The sequence below is a fragment of the Alexandromys fortis genome, unplaced genomic scaffold (assembly GCF_014885135.2).
Source record: "Alexandromys fortis isolate MF-2015 unplaced genomic scaffold, M_Fortis_MF-2015_v1.1 scaffold_65, whole genome shotgun sequence".
In the NCBI taxonomy this organism is placed as follows: Eukaryota; Metazoa; Chordata; class Mammalia; order Rodentia; family Cricetidae; genus Alexandromys; species Alexandromys fortis.
In genome coordinates, this window is record NW_026067986.1 from 4,105,679 (window position 1) to 4,128,864 (window position 23,186).

A 23,186-nucleotide genomic window follows, 5' to 3' on the forward strand; every position below is an offset into this window, starting at 1 on the left:
GGGGGAGAGAGAGAGAGAGAGAGAGAGAGAGAGAGAGAGAGAGAGAGAGAGAGAGAGAGAGAGAGTCACTACACAAGAGCTATGGCTGCTTTTTGCGTCTGGGATGTATTTTAAAAGGTATAGACCACCACCATCTTTGTCCTATTCAGTCTGTCATGTTTTGCCTTCCCAAATACCATCAGCTCTTAAAGAGGACAGAATCTAGATGGTCACTGTCTTCTATACACAGCAAGGGGTCTAGGAGCAACACGGAAAAGACTCACTAACGGACCTTAGCAGTGCAGACAAATCTCAGACGTCGAGGACCGACCATCGCTGTCGCCTATTGGTAACACAGCTTTGTGGCGCCGTTGCCTCTGCCGGGGCAGCAGCACTGGAGGACGCTGAACACAAACCTTTGTCTCAGTGGCCATCAATGTCTGGACTTCATCTTGTGCCGTGTCCTCATCCTCCGGGACGTCTTTCAGCTGCTGGCGCAGAATCAACATTTCCAGGTGCAGCAGCTTCAGGTCCGTGGCGTGTTCCTCCTGGATCGTGTTCAGCTGATCCTTCAGAAAAGCTGGGCACGGCACAGAGGGCAGAGCAGGAAGGTGAACGGAGGCACGGGAGGCACAAAACCGGCAAGCGCCGCACCGCGCCGAGTTCCCCGCAACCCTCTTCTAGCCGTACCTGTTTTCTGCGGATTCAGTTCCTTTTCATTTTGTAGACGAAAGATGTTCCTCTTCAAGGACTCGATGAGGTTTTCCAAATGGCACATTCGGTTCACCAGGAACTCACAGTTCTTCCATGACAGACTTGTTCTTTCCGGACGAGTTACTTCACTCGGGATAGGACAGATGACTTTCTGGCTGGCAGGGTCTTCGAAAGAGTTTGAAGTTTTAAACTGACCTCTGAAAAACCACCCCAAAAGAATATTACATGATGCAGTTTCCACTGTGGTAAGACCAGTCATCTGAGCCGAGGGAGCCTTTCTAATTAGAACGGCAGTGGCCCCGCAGCATGGGAGAGTGTGAGGCTCCTGACTCCTTCAGACAGGAGTGCAGTCAGTGAGCACCTGCGGGCTGATCGGGTCTTTCTGGGAGAGTGTCGGGAATAAGACAGGACCCTCCACGCTAGGCAGTGATAACTACCCACTCTGGACGGATGGAGAAGGCAGGGGCACCGCTAGCCGCAGCCCCACCCAGGGCGTGCACTGGACAACCAGGGCAGATCTCTGACTTCCCAGTTTCCCTAATGGCAGAGGACAGAAGCAGGTGGGAGACATCACCCTAACTCTTCCGTTCCCAAAGGGCTGGGCCCTGAATTTTCCTGGGCGCATGAACAAAGGGATTAAGGATGTGCATGCCACTAGACACGGGACAAAATGTCAGCTCTATAAACATGCACACTTCAGGACTTGATTCCCCAGGAAGAAGATCCTAAAAGGGGTTTCCCAGAGTCCTTCCTCTCCTGCTGCTGCAGACAAGTGGGTTAAGAAGACTAAGAAATGGGGTTCTAGGGCCTAAAAAGGTCAGCACTTCCCAGTCTTCTCTCCAGTTTCTCCTACAACTACCAACATAGCTAAGGAGGAGCTAGTCAGCAGCTGAATGCCCCGGGAAGGACGGCACCCCAATTCTCCTAGCTCTCTCAGTGGAAGGGAAGGAGCACTGGAGAGTCTGTAGGTCACTCCAGCAGGCTGTTGGAACCAGGAGTGCAAGCACATCTGGAGTCTCCACTTCTAGGTATCCTAGCCCACCAGGGGCTAGCACACACAGCGCCTTGATGTGGGATTCCCCTCTGTATGCTGTGGATATGGTTTACTACCATTGGTTAATAAAAGAGGCGGCTTTGGGCCTATGGCAGCACAGAGTAGGGCAAGGCGGGAATTCCGAGCAGATAGGGGAGGAGAGAGTAGGTGGAGCCAAAGAGAAGCCATGCAGCCGCTGCATGAGACAGACGCCAGACAGGGGATGGCACCTTACCTGTAGGCCACAACCACATGGTGATACACATATTAATAGAAATGGGCGAATTTAAGATATAAGAGCTAGCCAATAAGAAGCATGAGCTAATAGGCCAAGCCATGCTGTAATAACACACTTTCTGTGTGGTTATTTCGGGTATGGGAAACTAATGAGCAGTCTTTGCCTATGGCTCCTAGTTTCTGTATTGTAAGATGTCTCTGCACACACCTCGGTGACCTGGCTTCCAGATAACTTGCATGGGGAAGTGCAGTGGTTAAAATTAAATAGTGGCTCCTATTTAATTTTATTTAAATTATTTAAATTCTATTTAAATTTATGTGGCTCCTTGGCCTAGAGGAAGTGGCACTATCAGGGGGTGTGGCCTTGTTGGAGGAAGTGCATCACCGAGGAGGAAGCACAGAGGGAGGAAGCACAGAGGTCTCAAACGCTCAAGCTGCACCCAGTGTGGGAATCAGTTCACTCCCTCCTGCCTGCAGATCCAGATGCAGAACTCTCGGCTCCTCCAGCATCATCCCAGTCATGATGATAATGGACTAAACTTCTGAAAACGTAAGCCAGTACCAATGAAATGTTTTCCTTTAGAAGAGTCGCCGTGGCCATATTCTCTCTTCACAGCAATAGAAGCACTGACTAGACAGAAGTTGGTACCAGGGACTGGGGTGTTGCTGTGATGGGCCTGACCGTGCTTTTGTTTGGAGGAATGTGGACCTTGGGAGTTTGGATTAGATAAGCAGTTAAACACTTTAGAGGGGCCTAATGGGCCTCCTAGCAGAAACATGGGCGACAGGTGGTGCTGAGGGTGATTGGGGGGCGGATTTTAGTATGCTGCCTAGAGAGCTTCTGTTGATGTTTTGGTGAAGAATGTTTCTGCCTGTTGCTCTTGTTAGAAGACTCTTCCTGAGGCTGAAGTGAAGAGATTTGGATTAATTCGTTGGCAGAGGAAATCTCAAAACAGACTAGACTCTGTTGTGTGGATAATAACTAATGTGTTAGCTCTAATGAAGATTTATAAGGAAAAAAGCGGGCTGAGCAAGTTAAAATATAAAACGTACAGACTGAAAGAAAAGGGTCACCGGGAAGCAGAATGAAGCTAACTCCTGTGTTTACGGAGGAAAACAGACTGAGAAATGGAATACAAAGAGCAGCTTAGATCAGGTGTGATGGTGCGCACCTGTAATCCCATTCCTCAGAAGATGGCCTGAGTCTCAGGCAGCCTTGTCTACAGAGAAGTTTCAAGAAGGCCTAGTTTAGGGGGAGAAGGAAACCATCAAACACAAAAAGCTGGTGAGAATGTCATTGAGCAAGGAAACCATGTTCCGGCCCCAGCAAGCAGCAGAGCCTGGCAGCTTTGGCCATGTGGTTCTGGCTTTAGAGTTAAAGGTGGAAGAAGGAGATCATGGAATCTTCTTCCTCAACTCAGGAAAGCTGCTGAGGCCACGCATGCTGGGGGGGGGGGTGTCCCTGCATGGAGGCCTTGGGAGGCCCCTGTGTGAAGCTGTGAAGGAAACCTGGACTGGCTGCGTATGCCTTACTATTAGCAAGTCAGATAACTTTAAAACAACAACAAAAAAGTCAAGCAATATGGGGCGGCAGGGGGGGAGTTCTGTAATGGTTTCTCATTCTAAGGCATGGAATAGTTAAGGATTGCAAGCGCATCTTTTAATTGTTTTTATTTATATTTATTTATTTATTTTTGAGACAGGGTTTCTCGGTAGGTTTTGCTTTTTTTAAAAAAGCTTGTTGTGGTGGCACACACCGGTAGGATTTGCTGAAGGAGGCAGAGGCAGGAGGATCACGAATTCGAGGCCAGCCTGGGCTACACATTTTTAAAATGGGCCTACAGTGGCACACGCCTTTAATCCCAGCACTTGGGAGGCAGAGGCAGGAGGATCTCTGTGAGTTCGAGGCCAGCCTGGTCTACAAGAGCTAGTTCTAGGACAGGCTCCAAAGCTACAAAGAAACCCTATCTTGAATAAACAAAAACAAAACAAAAACCCAAAACACCATCTTTTAATTTATACTATGATAGAAAAACTGAAGACCAGCCGGGTGGTGGTGGCACACGCCTTTAATCCCAGCACTTAGGAGGCAGAGGCAGGTGGATCTCTGTGAGTTCAAACCAGCTTGGCCTACAAGAGCTAGTTCCAGGACAGGTTCCAAAGGTACAGAGAAACCCTGTCTCGAAAAACCAAAGTGGGGGGGGGGGGAAGAAAAGAAAAAAAATGAAGAGCAAATTAATGGCATGAATCATTTCAGTTCTTCTTTTAACTATTTCCAAATAAGGTCTAAACCAGTGTGGCTGCATGGTTTGTATATAGAGTGCTCCCCATGGGCTCCAATGTTAAAGCCAGTAGACCCCACCATGGGTAGGTAACACGACGGAGCGTTAACACAGATGAGGTCACACTGAAGGCGCCATTAGGAGCTGTGGTCTGCTGAAGGAACTCCGTGTCTCCCCCCACTCTCCCTGCCCTACCCTTTGGGCCTCCGAGAGGGACCAGGTCTGCTCTGCTATGCCTTCTCTCCCATGATTCCTTGCCTCTCCTCGGACCCACAGTGACAGGTTCAACACCGAGAACGCAAATGTCTGAAATGGTAAGCCAAAAGCAAATCCTCCTTCCCTCAAGATGTCCTCACGGGTATCTGTCATAGCACCAGAGATCTGACTGACATACGCTGGTGCTCTGAATGAGACTTGCCCTTACGTCTCCAGCACCAGCGGACCGGATCCCCTGGGGGAGAGCCCTGCTTGGGGAGGGCTTGGAGGTGTGGACTTGTTGGAGGAAGTCAGTCTCTGAGGGTGGACTTGGAGGTCTCCAAAGGCTCCTGCCATTCCCATAACTGCTCAGTTTCCCGGTTGTTGCTCAAGAAGTGAGCTCCCTGCTGCTGCCCCAGCTGCCTGATGCTTTCTGCCCCCAGTCCACCACCATGGACTCGTAGCCCTGAGGAACCATAAGCTCCGAATAAGCCACTTCCTCGATAAGGTGCCTTTATAACCACAGGAAAGTAACAAAGACACGTACTCTATCACAGACCGGCAACTCTAGCTAACATCGTGTCTGTGTCAAAGTTCACACGGAAACACTTTCCAGAAGCATCTACCTCCTCTGCTTTTCGGTCTGGTTAATCTTCCCGTTCCCCTTACCGTTGGTCCCCATAGCCCAGCATGATCAGGTCATCCCTCAGAGAGCTGGTCTGCTCCTCAACGATTCTCATCTTCTGCTGAAGCACCGTGAACGTCTCTGAAGCCGTGGCGTTGATGTGGGTTGGAGACAGGACTGGTCTGCACACTGTAGTTTCCATACGCACCTAAGGTCACAAGGTCACGAGAGAGCAGAGGAGGTTCTCTCACTGTGGGAAACACTCATGGGCCCTTCCTTGAGAGGATCGAACTTTCCGTCTTATTTACTAGAGAGTGGGTGTGGGTCCTGTTTGGCTCAAATGTGAAGAGAAGCTTTAAGAGACAACGTCTCATTCGCTGTCTGTGTTCTCCTCCCTCGTAAGACAAGCAGCATCCCAGACAGATCTGCTCAGTGGGTCAGGGTCCCAGAGTGACGATGACATGAAGCATCCATGCATACGGTGAGTGGACAGTGAGACCTATGCAGCTGTGCTAAGTTACTGAGACTGCTGAGGGCTTGGCTGTCGTGTTATAATCTATTCCACCCCATTTGCTTTACTGGTCACATACTCGGGACCTGAGACTTCCGAGGGAGCTTTCTCTATCTATCCTTACCACTTGCCCCCGTTATAACACCACAGCTTAGTAAGTGTCCTCCAAGAGGCTGATGCTGGAGCCTTGGTACTGCGTATGAGCAGCATCTGAGAACTTATACCACGAGTCAGAGAGAGCAAGCTAACTGGGGATGGTGGTAGCTTTTGAAATCTCAGTGACACACCTCCTCAAATAAGGCCACGCCTCCTGGTCCTTCCCAAATGGTTCCACCAACTGAGAAGCAAGCACTCAAATACATGAGCCTATGAGAACCAATCCCATCCAAACCACAACCAATATTGTTGAAAGGGGAAAAAAAAACCCACAGTATATGGAGATTCCTGGTGTTTCCTGTGTGGCAGGAAGGAAGGCCCTTGAAGGAACCCTACAGAACTTGTTCTGCTGTCAAAAATGGGTCTCTCTAGTCTAAGTCACATGGAGAAAGATGGGGCAGCACACTGAGAAATAACACAGCTACCGCCACACTATTTTCTGTCAACTGCTAATCCTATGTGTGTTTACAAAGATGGGATGTGGGGAGAGAAAAAGCAGAGAAAGGGTGTCTAATGAGGCTTGTGCAGATACTACTGACTCTTTGTCTTCTCTCCAAAAGACACTAGAGCGACCATGTGCCCAGCACCCTCTGCGGCTGGCACAGCTGGTGATGCGCACCAGCCAACGAGACTTTAAGCAACGAGTAAAGGAGATTTGGGAGAGACCCGGTTTTCTGATGTGAAAGAACAGAAGTTACAGCCCCTGTCATTTCTTTCTCCCATATGAGGCTGAGTTTTCAAAGCTCCCATGCAGCCAGCCATTGTGGTGGTTTGAATGAGAACGGCCCCCATGGGCTCATAAATCTGAATGCTTGCTTCCCAGCTCGTGGAACTATTAAGAAAATATTAGGAGGCGTGAACTTGCTAGACGAGCTGTGTCACTGGGGTGGGCTTTGGGGTATCACAATCTTTCCCAGTTAGTTTTCTCTGTCCCTGGCCTGTAGCTGGCTATGTGAGCTCCCAGCTTCTGCCCTGGAATCAATCATGCTTGCCTGCCCATCATGTTCTCCAACATAATGGTGGTGGATTCTAACTCCCAAAATAACTAGTCTCCGTTCCTGCCGCTATGATAAAACACTCTGACGCAATCAGTTTAGACGGGGCGGAGTTTACTTTCCTCCACAGTACAAGCTACAAGCCACTGTGGCCGTCACCAAGGAGAGCCTCCTGGTAACTGGGAGAATGCGCAGGGAGGTGTGAGGTAAGGACACATCTGCTGATGTGAAGCTGAAGTCAAGGTTTCTCATTTTTGTTGCAGTTCCTCATTTATTCCCATCCCCTGGATCTGACAAGCCCAGAAAAGGGGCAGCAAAACGCTAGACACACTTGCACGATCCATGGCCCTGCGGCAGACCCTCTGAGTCACAGCTTTGTAACAGCTCAGGCTAAGAAACAGAACCTTAAAAGCAAAGACTCCGTCCAATGACGATCACCTCCTAAAAGACACTGCCTTTAATTGCCTCCACAAAGGGGCACAGGATGGATGCTGCCTGAAGTTGGAAGCTGGAAAGTGGCAAAACAGAAAAACCCACCCAAGATTTCGTTAAAGCAGCAGCAAACCGCTCATTCCCTTTCTTATGCATATCAGGCTATCGGCATGAGCTTGCTGAAAGACACATTACTTATAATGGTTCTAAAATACTGTGACCCTCAAGTGTCCGTTCAGGGTTGTGCAAAATTCCATACAGCAGTGAAAAATTACTAAAGTCATATCCAAATAACTGAGTGAAGAGGTGGTTAAATATACATATAATATGTAGGTATATAGTCAGGACTCTATGTTAGAAAACTGAAAACTAGGAAAAATTAAACTGCACTGTTTAGTCATAGACATATATGATAAAACTCGACTCGGCACCCAGACTTCTCACATTCTCCTCCGGGGTCTACGCTGGGTCCTGCCCCGGCCTCATCAGACCACCACCCACATTTAGCCTGGGTCCCACCAGCCTAGTTGTGCCTTCGTTGAAAAGCAGCTCTACACTTGGCCCAGGCTCCCCAAACAACAGGACTCTCACACATCATACCCGACCTTTCCACCCAGAGATGGAGGCTTGGAACAGAGCGCACATCCTTGTCTATGCAGCCAGGGCCTCTGTCCACTGACTTCACCACACCCCAAGCCATTTCCAACCCCTAAGCCCAGTTTGCCCCACACTGACTCTGCTTCCCCAACCTGCTCTGTCCATCATAAACTCAGAAATGTCATGGGATATTCTGATCGCACCCTGACACGCCTGTGAGTGCCCAATAAAGTTATACCTCGAATCAGAGGGAGGAACCAGTGACTAGCTGACCGGAAATGGACATAGAGAAGCCAGAAATTTGGATAGAGACCCACGGGAATAAAGGGCGGGAACTGGAGTTTGAGCTCCCTCTTGGTTCTGGGATGAGGAAAGAGATGCGCCTCTTGCAGTGTCTCTGACCAAAAAGCAAGGTCTGCTAGTTGCTACTCAACCTGAGCTAGCAGGTTTTCACCCCAGCATTTGACTTCTGAGTCTTACTGATAAACAGAACAATAGAGACATATCACAGCTGCATCAGAATCAGGGCTGTGGGACCAGAAGCCCCACCAGGACACAGTATGAATGGCCAGCCTGGTCTTCAGAGTGAGTTCCAGGACAGCCAGGGCTACACAGAGAAACCCTGTCTTGAAAAGCCAAAAAGCAAACACACACACACACACACACACACACACACACTTTTCAATAATAACATCAATGACCTTAATTCTCCAAACAAAAGATACAAACTGGCTGAATGGATCAAGAAATAAAGCCGGGCGACGGTGGCGCAAGCCTTTAATCCCAGCACTCGGGAGGCAGAGGCAGGCGGATCTCTGTGAATTCAAGACCAGCCTGGTCTACAAGAGCTAGTTCCAGGACAGGCACCAAAAAAGCTACGGAGAAACCCTATCTCGAAAATAAAAATAAAAAATAAAAAAAAAATCCATCCATTGCTTACTAGAAGCACATTTCAGTTTAAAGTTAGGTACTATGTTAGAGTAAACAAATGTTCGAAAGTACTCCAATCAAAGGAGATAGGAAGCAAGCATTGCCATCCTAATATCTCATAAAACATCTTCAAACTAAAACTACCCAGAAGAGATCAAAAGAGGCATTTCATTCTCATCAAGGGAAGAGTTAACCAATAAGACATTACAATCCTAAACATACGTGCACCAAACTTGAGGTTAACCCAATTTCATTTAAAAAAAAAATCTAGTTCTAGTTGTAAAGACACAGATTAACTTCAATACATTAATAGTAGGTGATTTCAATGCCCTACTTTTTCCAAGAGATGGGTCATGTGGACAAAAAACTAAAGAGAGAAACATCAGAATTAGTTGATATCATATATCAAATGGAACAATATCTACAGTATATTTTACCCAAGCAGCAAAGAATACACATTCTACTCAGTGGCATATAAACGCTTTTCTAAAAATAGATGACATTCTGGATACGATAACAGACCTTTACAAATTCAAAAACAATGGAATCACACCTTGTATCCTGTCTGACCATAATGCACTAAGAGTTAAAATTGACAGTGAAAAGAAAAACCTCTAGTAAAGATACAAACTCAGAGGCATTGAACAACTCGTTAAAAAATGACGAAACAGCCAAAGAATAAATAAAGAAAGAGACACTTGCTGGGACTAAATGAAAATAAAAGCACAGGACAATGAAACCTCTAGGCCACAACGAAGACGTCCTAGAAGGGAAATTTGTAGCTATACGTGCCTATGTTTAAAAAAAAAAATTAGAAAGAGCACAACGAAATGACTAATGATGTAACTCAAAAAAATTGGAAACACAAGGAAAACAACGAAATCCAAACACAGCCAATGGCAAGAAATAATAAAAATCAGAACAGAAACCAACGCAATAGGAACAACTAAGAAACTAATACGAAGGACCGACCAACTGCTGGCTCCTCTGAAAAGGTAAACAGTATTGACAGGCCCTTGTCTGCCTAACCAAAAGAGAGCCAGGACCCAAATGACCAAATAAAAATGAGCAGAGAAACAAATGACATCAAAAATTCATAAAATTGCAAGGGAATATTTTTAAAACTTGCACTACATAAAGCTGGGAAAGCAAAAAGAAACAGATGAACTTCTAAATCCAGGCGAACCACCAGAATTAAGCTAAGAAGTCAACAACCTAAACAGACCCATAACAAATGGGGAGATTGAAGTAGGAATAAGAAGCCTTCCAGTCAAAAACGTTCAGAGCCAGACAGATTTCCAGCAGACATTCAAAGAACAGTCTTCAAAGAACAGTCCTCAAAGAACAGACATACAGTCAGTCCTTAAACTATTCAAAAGAAAATCAGAAACATAAGGAGTATGACTTCTAAAAGCCAGTAACATTCTATTAGCCAAACGAGACAAGGACACAACAGTGGAGGAGGAAGAAGAGCAAGAAGAGGAGAAAGGAAGGGAAGAAGGAAAGAAACCAAAGACCAATATTCCTGATGAACATAGACTCAAATATACAATAAAATACTTTAAACGAATATCAAAAAGATATCAAGACAAAGTTGGCTTTATCCCTGGAATGCAGGGATGGTTCAATAAATGTAATAAACCACATCAATGGACTTAGAGACAAAATCACATGACCTTAATAGAGGCAGAAAAAGTCTTTGACAGAATCCAAAATACTGTCATGACAAAAGTTCTAGAGAGTGTAGAGCTAGGGAGAGCTACATGCACGACCCACAGCCAACATGTTCATCCTAAATGGAGAGAATCTTGAAGAAATCACGCTGAAGTCAGGAACAAGACAGAGATGTCCACTATCCCCACGCTATGCTCAGAGTACCAACTTGAGCAACAAGGCAAGAGGAAGCAATTAAAAGAAGACAAATAGGAGAGAAGTATTCAAACCATCCCTGTTTGCAGATGATATGGATACTGTAGGGATCCCAAAAATTCTACCAGGAAGCTATAAAACAATATAAAATCAGAAACAGGGCAGGAGAAAAGATCAACTTCCACAAACGAATAGCCTTTCCATATGTCACTAACACACAGAGAAGATCAGGGCACAGTCCCGTTCACAATATACTCAAAGAAAATAAAACCTAGAAACAACTCTCGCCAAGGAAGTGAAGGACCTCTGTAATTAAACTATACCTCCGAAGAAAGCAGCAGAGACACTTAAAAACGGAAAGACATCCCATGCTCGTAGATCAGAATTAACATTGTGAAAATGGCCATTTTACCGAAAACTATTTAGAGATTCAATAAAATCCCAATCAAAATCCCCATCTCATTCTTCACAGAAAAAGAAAAAAAAAACTATCCTAAAACTCAAATGGAACCACAAATGATCCCAGAGAGCCAAAAACAATCCTAACCAAAAAGAACAATGCTGGAAGGATTATAGTTCTAGAACTTAAGATACAGTAATAAATACAACTATAGTAATAAAAACAATATGGCCCCAAGTAGAAAAACCAATCTAGAAGAACCAAACGTAAGTACACATAATTTCAGCCACTTAATAGTTGTCAAAGATGCCACAAACACACACAGGAGAAAAGAAAGCATCTTCCACAAACGGCGCTGGGATAGCTGGATATCCACACGCAGAAGAATGAAGTTAGATCTGTATCTATCACCCACGCGGGTGGTGGGAGTTGAGCCCAGGCCCTCCAGAAGAGAGCCGGTGCTCTTAATGGCTGAACCGTCTGTTCCAATATCAAGTCCAATGTTCGTGTTGGCCTTTTAGGTTCCTGAGTGGAAAAATAAAGACAGAAGACAAGCTCAGCCATGGACTCCTAAGAGGAGTTACACAGGTCTCACAGTCTTCAGAGACCGCGAGAAGGCCCGCAGTGGTAAGGGCAGATTGTGTCAGTATTAGAAAAAGAGAGAAAGGAGGTGGCAAAAGAAAAAAAAAAGCTACCTTTCTGAGAGCTCAGAAAACATGGAAGCTTACCAGTAAGGTCTGCTAAGGTAGAAATGAATACATTTCATTAAGGCATAGTTAGTTAGATAGCTAGCTAGCTAGCTAGTTAGTTAGGCTTGCTGGTAGTCGTGTAGTCCAAGCTGCCCTCAAACCCACTGTGCACTGAGGATAACTCTGAGCATCTTATCCTCAGGTCTCAGCCTCCCAATGCTAGAACTGCAGGCACATACCACTGAATGGGCTTGGGAAGCACCCCACTGTGCTGCACCCCCAGTTCCTACCACCCTGAGTCTTGTATATCTCTTTCTGCCTTCTGGCTCAAAGTTCTTCTCTTCAGATTGCAAAAAAATTCCCTTCTGAGGACCGGAGGTCTTAACCTGGCTTGTGCAGGTGAAGCTCCTACTGTCCCCGTCCCCATGAACGAAGTTGTTAGGAAGGGGCTGCCATGGGATCTGAAGCATTGACACTTTGACACCACATTCGTGTTCGTGCCTCAGAAGGGTTTCCAGATACGGGAGACATCAGCTCTCTGCATCAGGAAGGATCTTATGGAACCGGAGCGTGCAGTTTTTATCAGAGGAAACTAACGGGAAGCGTCCTAAATTGTGCCTGGAGCCAGTGGGTGGTGGCGCACGCCTTTAATCCCTGCACTCCCGAGGCAGAGGCAGGAGGATCTCTGAATTCTAGGCCACCCTGGTCTACAGAGAGAGTTCCAGGACAGCATGGTTACACAGAGAAACCCTGTCTCAAAAAAACAAAATACTACCACAGATAGTGCTTTGAAGACAGCCGAGTGGAAGTCCCCCTGATCCTCTTCCTCCTTGCCTCTCATTCCCTAGCCCTGGGGTAGTCCACGAAAAACCGAGAGTCTGTGTGCGTCCCATCTTGATTAGCATGTCTTCAAGTAGGGTGACAGTCATTAGGTTTCTGTGTTTTTTGTTTGTTTTGTTTTGTTTTTTTGTTAGCTGGTTGTTTTGTAGAGCCTCGTACCAGAGTGCATTGGCTGCTGTTGGAGGCCAAACAAACACCACAATAAATATTTAACAAGATCTATTCCAGCACGGGCATGAAGCAATGCACAAATGAAAATTCCTCTTGTCTCGGAAGCAAGCCTGGGAGGCTAACCAGGGGTAGAAAACCAAACGTTAATGCTGGGAAAAAAAAAAAAAAACCTGTCTATTTAAAGGGGAGAAGGATGGCTAATGAGGAGGTCTCAGCCACCGGCCACCCTCCTGCCATTAGGGTCTAAGCAAAGCCAATTTAGCTTGAGGTGGTTTTCACACCCAGCAAGAATGCTGAAGCCTGGCTAAACCAAGGCCCTCGAGGTCTGGAGGGCGGGACTGGGAGGGAAAGGGACAGATGGCCTTGGTCCCAGGCGTGCTCTCTCCCCTGTGCCGCCCGCTTCTTTTTCCCGACCAGCCCCGGCAGCCTCACCCCTAATCCATCTACCAGCCTGTAGCTCCGTCCCCCGGCCAGCAGGTCTGTTTCCATGGGACTAAACCAGCGCTTTAAACCAACCCGCTCGCCAGCAGGGTTGCTCCCGTACGCAGGCGCACCCGAGGTGAGGCATGCCGGGAATTGTAGTTTTCCAGGCCCAGCAGGGCCCTCCGCCTGGGGAGGGACCCTAGCCGGAATCCATCAGCACGCGGGGAAACGCGACGCCGCGTGACCAGGATGACGCCACGCTCCATTGTGCTCCCAGCAGGGCATGCTGGGAAACGTAGTTGCTGACCTCTCCCTCCGTGAGCGAGTCCAGGGTCGGCTTTGCCTAGAAACTGGGCTTGCTCTGCAGGTAGCAAGAGTCTAAGGTCATATGTTTTCAGTTGTAGGAGGGTCAAAGGAGCAAATATCTTCTAAACGACGGGAAATTAACGGGCTTTTGCTAAGGAGAATAAAAATGGAAGAAAGCTGCTTGTTCTTGTAAAAGGAATCCAACTCGGCCGTCTTTCATAATGGCCAGGTGAACAATAAGCCCCACAAAAACTATTGTCTAATTTTCTGTCTTTTCAGCATAAGTTATGACACACTGTTGACAAGTAAATGAATAGAGAAGAGGGGAAGGAAGAAGGAAGTGAGAGGGAGGAGAAAAAGAGAGATAGGGAATGGGAATAAAAGTTTCTCAGCTTTGCTGTGAAAAGAAAACCTTCTATAGTGAAAATGTGGTGTTCAGCTTCACTTAAGTTTTGATGTACAGGACCAAACACTTGGTACCACCCACAGGGCAACTAGATCCCTTCTTCCTCCTGGCTGAGGGCTGAGTGTACCACGATTAATAGAAACAAAGAGATAGAACTTGGGGTTCAACCTGGAGGTCAGAAAAGCAAAACAGTCAGCCAAGGGCTCTTACCTCTACCTCAGTCTGAAATGGCCCTCCTGCCTCTAGAAATCTCAGCATGAGGCTGTGTCTGAAAGCTGTCTCCTCCCATTTTGTATTTCTCTCAAGGGCTGGCATTAAAGGCCTGCACCACTACTGCCCGTTTCTATGACAAACTGGTGTGGCTCCTGGGATTAAAGGTGTGTGTCACCACTGCCTGGCCTGTAAGGCTGATCAGTGCAGCTGTTTTACTGTCGGAACTTCAGGCAAGCTTTAATTATTAAAATACAAAGGAAATATCACTGCTGCTGAGGACAGCTTTCTAATAAACGTTGACAAGTCCAGGGTACATTCTCCTTTATTGAGCAGGGGTCTCGACAGGATCAGTTCTGCCATTCTGATTCCTGTGGTGACAGTTTTTACTGCTCAGGACCAGTTTTACATGCTCCAGCAGATCATAGATGGGGTAGATGTCAGGATGGGCCCACCCAAGGCCCAGGAAGTAGGTATGGATGGTAGCCAAACTGCGTGGTCTGAGCTAATGGGCAAAGAATGGAGCCAGCTCTCCTAGGCCCATGACATGAGGGCCAGCTCTCCCATGCCTGTGGTGAGAGGTGGGGCCATCTCTCCTGGGCCTAGGGGGACAGCTCCCCCATGACGGGGAGCTCTCCTGCTGCGGTGTCCAGTGAGGAGGAGAGCATTAGCTACCCCAGGGCCAGTGCCTGGTGGGACTGGCTCAGTATGGCCTTTGGATTTCACTATACATAGACACAGCCATGCCTCAGCAGCAGCTCGGGCCTGGACTTCATGACTGGCCAAATGGTCTGCCCTGAAAACATGCATGCAGGTAACATACACACTGAACAGGTTCTCTTTATATATTTAGGGATAGATAAGCATCTGCATATACATAAATACGTGTTATGACAATTAGTGGGAAAGGAGGCCATGAATTTGAAAGAGAGCAGGGGGTGTTCGGAGGGAGGAAAGGGCAGGGAGAAATAATGCCATTGCATTAAAATCTCGAAGAAGTAAGGAAAAAAAAAACATTTAAAATATATAACGAATAATAGAAAAGGACAGTGCCGTGTTTCTCCTCAGACACTGTGCGGTTCATGATTTATTCTCCCCCCCCCCCCTTCGTGCATGAGGGTAAAATAAGGAAGAACTACAAGTTTGGGTTCAAGATCTGCCCTTTCTTTCAAAGCTGCGTTCTGCTTCCCAAGGGGCCTGCTTCTTCCTCCACAGGCAGAACCGTAGGCAAAAGCCTAATCCCACATGTGTTGGCTAGGTTAAGGTATTCCTCCTGTATCTGATGATTCTCTGGCTTCTTAGCGTTAAGTTTTCAGATGCGCTGTTTCTCTGCTTTGCCTTAGATGTGGTGGCCTATGCTGTAACCTAAGCACCTGGAAGGCGGTGGGGGCAGGAGGATCGGGAGTTTAAGTCCTCCTCAGAAGCATAGTGATGTGGGCCATTCGGGCGACATGAGACCCCCATCTCAATGAAACAAACCAAAGCAAACTTTCCATTCTGTTATTTTTTAGTAGCTTCCCTTTCTCATTGGATAACATTGAACACCCTCGTCTGTCCAAGAATGTTTACCTTTATCTCATGGAGTGTGACTGTCACTGCTGATTTACAGGTTCTCAGAAATTAGATGAGAAACTGCAACGCTTAGGAGACAAATCCAACCTGCTGCCGTTTTCATATAGCGCGTATCAAAAAAAAATAATTTCCCCACCATTGAAGTCGTTGGGGAAAAGTTGCCTATTTTGTGATGCATGCATTTCTTAATTTTGTTTTTATAAATTTTATTAAGATATAACCGTGGTTCTTTATTTCCATGTAATCTATGACATTTTGAACGACAGTAACAGCTAAGTCATTGTGAGAGAGAACTTATGTCCCCCGTACCCTAAAATATTCCTTCCATTTGACTGTTTACAGAAACGTCTTTCTCTGCATCTGGGTTATCTCGGATTTCCCCTCTGATGGGTGCCTTTTGCCTTAAGAACTGGTCACACTTTTCTGGTGGTTTGTGTGTTGACTAATTTTGGACTCATCTGGGGCTTATTGGATATTAGTTGATGGGACTTCGGAACCTGCAAAAAGCATCTCAGAAATGCTGACCAATTTTGTTTTAACAATAAACCAGAAGTAAATAATAAACCACACTGAAAGCTGTATCTAGACTCCACGAGAAGGTTCTAGGGTTTCAGTTGTCAACAAGCTTCTCTATGCTGGTTTTTCATTTATCCCAGGTATGCATTGCTCAGAAGTGAGCCCGGGACAGTGTTAGGGATGTGCTGGCCAGTGCTCATTGTCAATTCCCCTGGAATCAGCGAGGAGATGAGCCTCTAGACAGACCTGTGACTGGTTATTCCACTTCTGGGCATGCGGTTGAATTATCTAGATTAAGTTGGTTGAGGCAATTCCATGGGCCAGGATCCTGGACTGGGGAAAAAGAGGAAGGCAAGCTGAGCATAAACACTCAATAGAATCTGCTTCCTGACTGTGCACCAGCTCTCCGGGCTCCTGTGGCCAGAGCTTATCTGCCAGGATCGCCTGCATCCTGAAACCGTGAGACTTCCTGCATTGAAGTTGGGCTTTTCCCCAGATACGTTTTTGAGACATCTTATTGATAGTGAATTTCACATCACGCATCCCAATCCCACTGACCTCCTTGTCCCCTCACAGGCACCCTCTGCCCTTGTGATCTCTCTTTCAAAACAAACTTTAAAGAAAAAAAAATCAAACAAATAAAAAAACCAATCAATCAAACACAAATCAACAAAAATCTCAGCATGGAAGCTGTAGTGTGGCCTAGTGTGTTACTTACACAGTACCCTATAATCCATACAGCTTTACTTATAAGTGTTCATTGCAATGAGTTATCGGTCTGGTTTGAGGCCTCTGGCTTCTGCTACACTATCAATACTGGGCCCTCTCTGGGGCTCCTCGTGGATAGCCTCCTGTAGCCGTGTGTCATGGAGATCCGGCAGCTTTGGGTCTGCAGTTCCGGCCCCTTCACATGCTCTAGCAGTTCGTAGGTGAGGTGGAGGTTGGGGTGGGCTACCTCATAGCTCTGGTTGTTGGCCTGGGTGGCTCATAGCCCTGGTTGTTGGCCTGGGTGGTAGCTGGGCTGGTCAGCCTGCCAGCTCTCCATTATCCTCACCAACTAGGTGAGCACTCAGAGCAGCAGGCAGCGAGGAGCAGAACCAGTTTCTCCTGCTGGCATACTCTCGGGTCTGGCTCACCCACACTCACACCGCCAGGGCCAGCTCTGCTGTTCTGCCCAGGTGAGGTGCAGGGCCTGCTGTCCGGATTGCTGCAGTTGGTGATAGGCAGTCCAGCTCTTCAGCTCTCGTGCCCCTAAGGCCATCTGTCCTACCTGCCACAGGTGGCAAGAGGTGGGGGAGGACATCTTTCCCTCATCCATGCCAGAGGATGACAGACGGGGGACTGGGGTCAGCTCTCCTGCTCACATGCCCTCAGGGCTGGCTCACCTGTGCCGCCTGGGTGAGGTGCAGGGCCCGCTCTCCCCACTGCTGCAGCTGGTGAGGAGCAGGATCAACTCTCCCATTCTTGTGACCCTGGGACCAACGTTCCTGCCTCACTTGCAGTAGGCAGCGAGGGGCGAGGGGAAGGGGGTTATTTCTCCCTCACCCTTGCCGCCACGTGACAGCGGGTCTAGCTCTCCCAGCCTCACGCCTTCAGGGTCAGCTCACCTGCACCCCTGCCAGTGGGGTCAGATCTACCGTGCTGGCCAGGTGAGACGCAGGACCTGCTCTCCCAAATGCTGCATTTAGTCAGGAGCAGGGCCAGTTCTCCCTCGTGCTGCAGCCACGGAGGTGCAGGGCTAACTCCGTGTAGCCCTATCTTCACTGTGGCAACAGGGACCACAGACGTCAATACAGACCGTAGCTGCAGCAGGACTGTGGACATACATAGACATGGCCCTTGGCAGCAACCCAGGACCAGATGATGCCATGGCCCTGGGTGGCAGCGCAGGTCACTCAGATCTGTATGGTCCTGGCAGCAATACAGCCCTTAGACACTTGCAGGGTCCTAGGTGGGAGTCTAGACCCATGACATCCATGTAGCCCTCGGTGGCAATGAGGGTCATGGTTATCAACACAGACTACAGTTGTGGTAGGACCACGGTCCTTGGCAGCAACCTGGACCCAGATGTCATCTGACTCCAGTTCTCTAGTTGGCATCACAAGTTACCCAGGTCAGCATAGCCCTACTGGCGGTGTGGCCCTTGAACACCATGTCCCAGGGTGGCAGTCCAGACCCTGGGCATCTGCTCGGTCTCTGATGGTCACAGGAGTCACGGTCAACAACAGACTTTGGCTGAAGCAGGAACATAGACCCAGACATGGCCCTTGCTTACCTTAGACAACACTGAAAGACAGAAATAATGAAAATCCTCAGAATATTTCTTCCTTTGCTTTATGTATGTATGTATGTATGTATGTATGTATGTATGTATGTATGTATGTATTATGTATTTGTTTTATTTTTGAAACAGGATTTCTCTGTGTAGCCCTGGCTGTCCTGGAACTCACTCTGTAGACCAGGCTGGCCTCGAACTCAGAGATCCGCCTGCCTTTGCCTCCCGAGTGCTGGGATTAAAGGCGTGGGCCACCACCGCCTGACTCTCAAAATATTTTTAATAGTAACTCAAAGGAGGAAGAAGTGGCCACGTCGCTATTGAGATGTTTAGCAAAGTGGTTTGGGCAATTCTGTGGGAGGAAAATAAAGGAGAAGCCATGATCCTAGAGCATGTTCTAGAACTAGACCTGTAGACTCATTTTTGTTTTTTTAAGAAGCCAAAATTTATAAGAAAATTATAAATCATATAACTTGCAAATTTATAAAAATTATGCGGTAGTGTTAGTGTTTACAGCAGAGATAGAGAAAGTTGAACAAGTAGGGTATCAGGGTGATGGCTACAGGTACAGAATTTCTTTTTGGCGTAATAAAAATGTCCTACACTGGCTGTGGCGGTGGCTGTGTGATACTGTGGACATACTGAAACAAACAAAGCATAAAACTGTACGTGTTCCATAGTGAGTTGTATAGTAGTTGACTTACAACCCCATAAAACCATCCAAAAGAAAAAAGTGGGCCAAGATATGTCATTGCTGATAGCATGTATTTCAACTACCATGGCATTGCCCTTCGCTAGGGCAAGGTGACAGGCATTGCTGCCAAGGCAGCAACCCTGGAGTTGATCAATGGGCAGAAGACAGACGCTTCTATTCTTAGTGCTAAGATATCGGAGGAACAAATTTAAACACACACACAACACACACACACACACACACACCTTTCTTCAACTTCTGATCTCTCTCTCTCTCTCTCTCTCTCTCTCTCTCTCTCTCTTTCTCCCCCTTTTTCTTTCCTCCAGCAACTCTAAGGTTCACAGAGAAGAGAAAACTTCTAATTGAATAACTTGAAATTTTCATTTAAGGTAGCAAACAGTTCACATATCCCTATAAAATTAAGCTCCCTTAACAATAAGGTAGTTCTGAGTGTACCCAGCCATGGCCCTGATCTTTACCTCCTTGTCTTTCTGATCCCTTTTCTAGTCACCCTTCCCTGTCTTTATCATACGTTTTCTTGCAAGCTCTGCCGGCTTGGATGGGCTGAAGGAAAGCGCAGACAGGAGACTGGAAGAGAATTTGGGCTTTGCTTCCTCTCATGCCATGGTTTTGGTCCCAACAAGATCCTCTTCTGGAGGCCACCATCGGCTCCCTCTCCAGTAGACACCCTCACAGCAGGCTCAGAAGCATCACCCCCTCCTCTTGACTCTTCCGGTTGAAAGGGCAAGGGCTTCCCACTCTCCTTTGAAAGTGCCCATTATCAGTCCCTTTATCCTCCTTTTTTAAACCTTCCCATGATTTCCCCCTTGAGTATACAGTAGGTTTTTGGTCCCCTGGGCACCTACTTGATTGAACCATAGTAGGTCTGGTATCTGCCTATAAAAATGAAGAAGTCTAACAAAATGCAGAACGACGAATCCACACAAGGGTGGGGCCACTTCACACCCACTTCTGAGCAGTGGCTCTTTCTGAAAAGGGTACAGCAAGAACCAGCTGGTAACCAGCCTCAGTTCTGCTGCCATCCAGTACATCCAAGAGTTTGAGACAGGGTGTTAGAGACCGTTATCCACAGTGAACCAAAAATGCAAGTCACCATCACCTGATCTCATGCGCCCTGATCACGAGCGGTTTTTGTTTCTCTTTGAGTTTGGGGAGAAAAGATATGCAGATCTCAAATGGGAAGCACCAGGACTGTTTATTAATTGTAACTTTGTGGCGTTCAGTAGGTGTACCAACCCCATAAACCTAATAGAAAATACAAATGATCAAAAAAACCTTTTGATTTGTGACTGGGTTTTGTTATAGTCCATGTCCTTCTAGCTATTATCACTGTACGTGTGACCATTCCCAAGTGCTTTTTTAACCAGGTAAGAAGAAAGTAAGTCTTGGGGGAGAGATTTTGCCACTCACCACGCCCCCGTGGCTGCACTCTGTGAGCTGGCACCCAGTTCTAGAGCTTCGAACAAGGGGGCTGGAGGTTAAAATACACAGACACACACAGACAGAGAGACAGAGACAAGAGGTCATCCTTGAATTCCCCAAGAATGCCCCCTTTATTGTGTTCAGGGGCAGATTATATAGAGATAGCCACGCCCCAGCCAAACCCACCAGAAACCACTCTCCTGCCATCAGGAACTCCTGAAGGTCCCGTGCTCAGAGCAGCTGCAGGCACTCAGATCAGGGGATTACAAGTTGTTTACAAGAAATTCAGGATCTGGGGTCTCACTGCTCCCAACAAGATTTAACTTGTGCTTTGAGGATTTTTTTTTAATAAGCAGTAGCTTCAGGCTTGTTGGTTATATCTGCATTCTTTAATTCGAGACTAATACTTACCTTCAAAAAGACAAGCTCTAACCAGGAGGTGGTGGTGCACGCCTTTAATCCCAGCACTTTGGAGGCAGAGGCAGGTGGATCCCTGTGAGTTCAAGGTCAGCCTGGTCTGTAGAGAGAGTTCCAGAAGTACCAGAGGACTGGTACACAGAGAAACCCTGTTTCAAAAAACAAACAAACAAACAAACAAAAAACCAACACCCACAACAACAACAAAAAGTACCGTACTGTGTTTGGTGGTTAAATGAAAAACTTACCCACCATGCTGGGTTGGGAGGTAGAGAGGAGTTGGGAGAGGGAAAAGAATATTATCAATATTTTGTTTACGAATTGTATTGTGTATTTGTGAATGCAAGCACACATACATGTGTGAACCTGTACAAAGGTCAGTGTTGGGCACCTTCTCTCTCTCTCTCTCTCTCTCTCTCTCTCTCTCTCTCTCTCTCTCTCTCTCTCNNNNCTCTCTCTCTCTCTCTCTCTCTCTCTCTCTCTCTCTCTCTCTCTCTCCCCCCCTCCTCCCCGCTTTGAGATACAAGGTCCCTCACTGAACTTGGAGTTCAATGACGAGCTAGACTGCGTGACCAGTGAGTTCCAGGAACCCACTTGTCTCTATCCCCCCAAGCCAGCATCGAGGTTACTGAAATGATCTCTTTTATGTGGGTTCTGGGGATCAGAACTCCAGTTCTCACTGACCCATCAACTTTTATTTAAAACTCGGCCAAGGGTTGGTTAAGTGGGGATTGGGGAACTCTCCTGGGAAGAGTGGTTTCAATGTGTGTGTTGAGCTACCAAGTATTTCTTCTGTTTCCCCTTTTCTTCAAACCCTTCTGCCTCAAAACAGATGTAACAGCTGAGTAACCATACCTGAGGAGTGTAAGGTCCCTGAGGTGTGTAATCCATGTCTAAAGAAGTGAAGCAAAAAGGTGGCCTTTGCAAACCATGGTACAAACCTACACTGCTAACCTCTGGGTTTATTAGACATGACAGAATGAAGTCTGGGACATACGCCACCGTTCTCATCTCAACTAAGCCCAAACAGTCCTCTCCTGATGGAAATTAACAATCTCCTTTGGTACTGCTGCCATATCAGTACCTCAGAGTCTGCTGGTTGAGAGTCACGGGACACCATGTGCCTCTTTATTACTTGTGATATTGAGATCGATTTAGCAGCGGTGGGTATGGGCTCCTGTAACTGAAATGTACATTAAGCACTCTGCGACTTAATCCTTGGGCTTCATCATCAGGCAAGCAAGATGACTATAGCAACACCATCTTCATCGTATCCAGTTTGCTGAAGTAGAGAAGAATAAGGAGGGAAGCCTCTTTTGCTGAAGTGTCTACAAGATCTTCTTAGCTAGCACTGGTTCTGATCAGGTTACGTGCAGGTTATGGTTTAGATATTAAATGTTTATCAGGGATTCTAGATTCAGGGAGAGGTGACTAAATCATGAAGGCTCTGGCCGAGTGCGCGCGTGAATCCACTCATGGGTTAACAACTCCATGGCATTAATGGGAAATGGCAAAACCATTATAACTAAATCCGGTACCATCTCATAGATGTCTTTTTCTCTGGAGATCTAGCCATCTTTAGCAGACAATCTAATGACTGACCGAAGCCCTGATGCCTGAGAATGTTACACTACATGTAAAAGATGGAGCCAGTAGCTTTGGAGATGAAAGAGTCGCAAGCCACAGAATATAGTCAACCTCTAGAACGTTTGGAAAAGACAAGGGAATAATAAAGAACCAATCCTCCCATGACATTCACCGAGCACAGGCTTGATGAACCCTCGCTTGAGTTCACTGAAACTGGCTTCACACTTCACCTCCTCTACTGGAAGATAAAACACCTTTGTTTTAAAGCAGCCAACTCTGTGGCCCTTCGTTACCGTAGCGATCAGAAACTAATAAAGTATGTCAGGTGAATTCTTTTCTGACCAAGGAAACAGCTCTGTTGGTTTCTTACGTAGTGGGAGGGAACAACCATCCATGATGGCAAAAGCTCTTCAGACCTCTTGTTGCTTGGGGTGAGCCAGTTTCCAAGGCTGTCCTACAAGGTTACTTCCTTTCCATCCTTTCCATAGTAAAAGTCTAGTTGACCTAAGAAGAGGCTTGTCTTAACAGTTGCATTTTTAAAATTGAACTCTAATTGGCTGGGAAGGACACAGTGTATCTTTTCATCAGTTCCCAGGGAAGACAATCTCTGGGTAGTGGTAGCAGAGCTACAGTCTCAAGATGTAACAATAACAGCTTTAGCTACCAAAGGGGAAAATGTATT

The 23,186-nt window shown here is 46.9% G+C and overlaps 1 protein-coding gene across 2 annotated transcripts in view; it reads right to left on the bottom strand.

Moving 5' to 3' along the window:
• The window catches only part of Ccdc150 (coiled-coil domain containing 150), a 66,146-nt gene extending 52,965 nt beyond the window's left edge, over positions 1-13,181 (bottom strand). For both annotated transcript variants that reach the window (XM_050159400.1, XM_050159399.1), the window contains exons 1-4: positions 13,088-13,181; positions 5,110-5,273; positions 670-890; positions 396-559 (exon numbers count right to left, since the gene is read on the bottom strand). In XM_050159400.1, the coding sequence (XP_050015357.1) occupies positions 396-559; positions 670-890; positions 5,110-5,273; positions 13,088-13,144 (606 nt within the window). In that variant the 5' untranslated portion in view covers positions 13,145-13,181. The remainder of the gene's footprint in view (positions 1-395; positions 560-669; positions 891-5,109; positions 5,274-13,087) is intronic.
• Between the last annotated feature and the right edge of the window lie 10,005 nt (positions 13,182-23,186).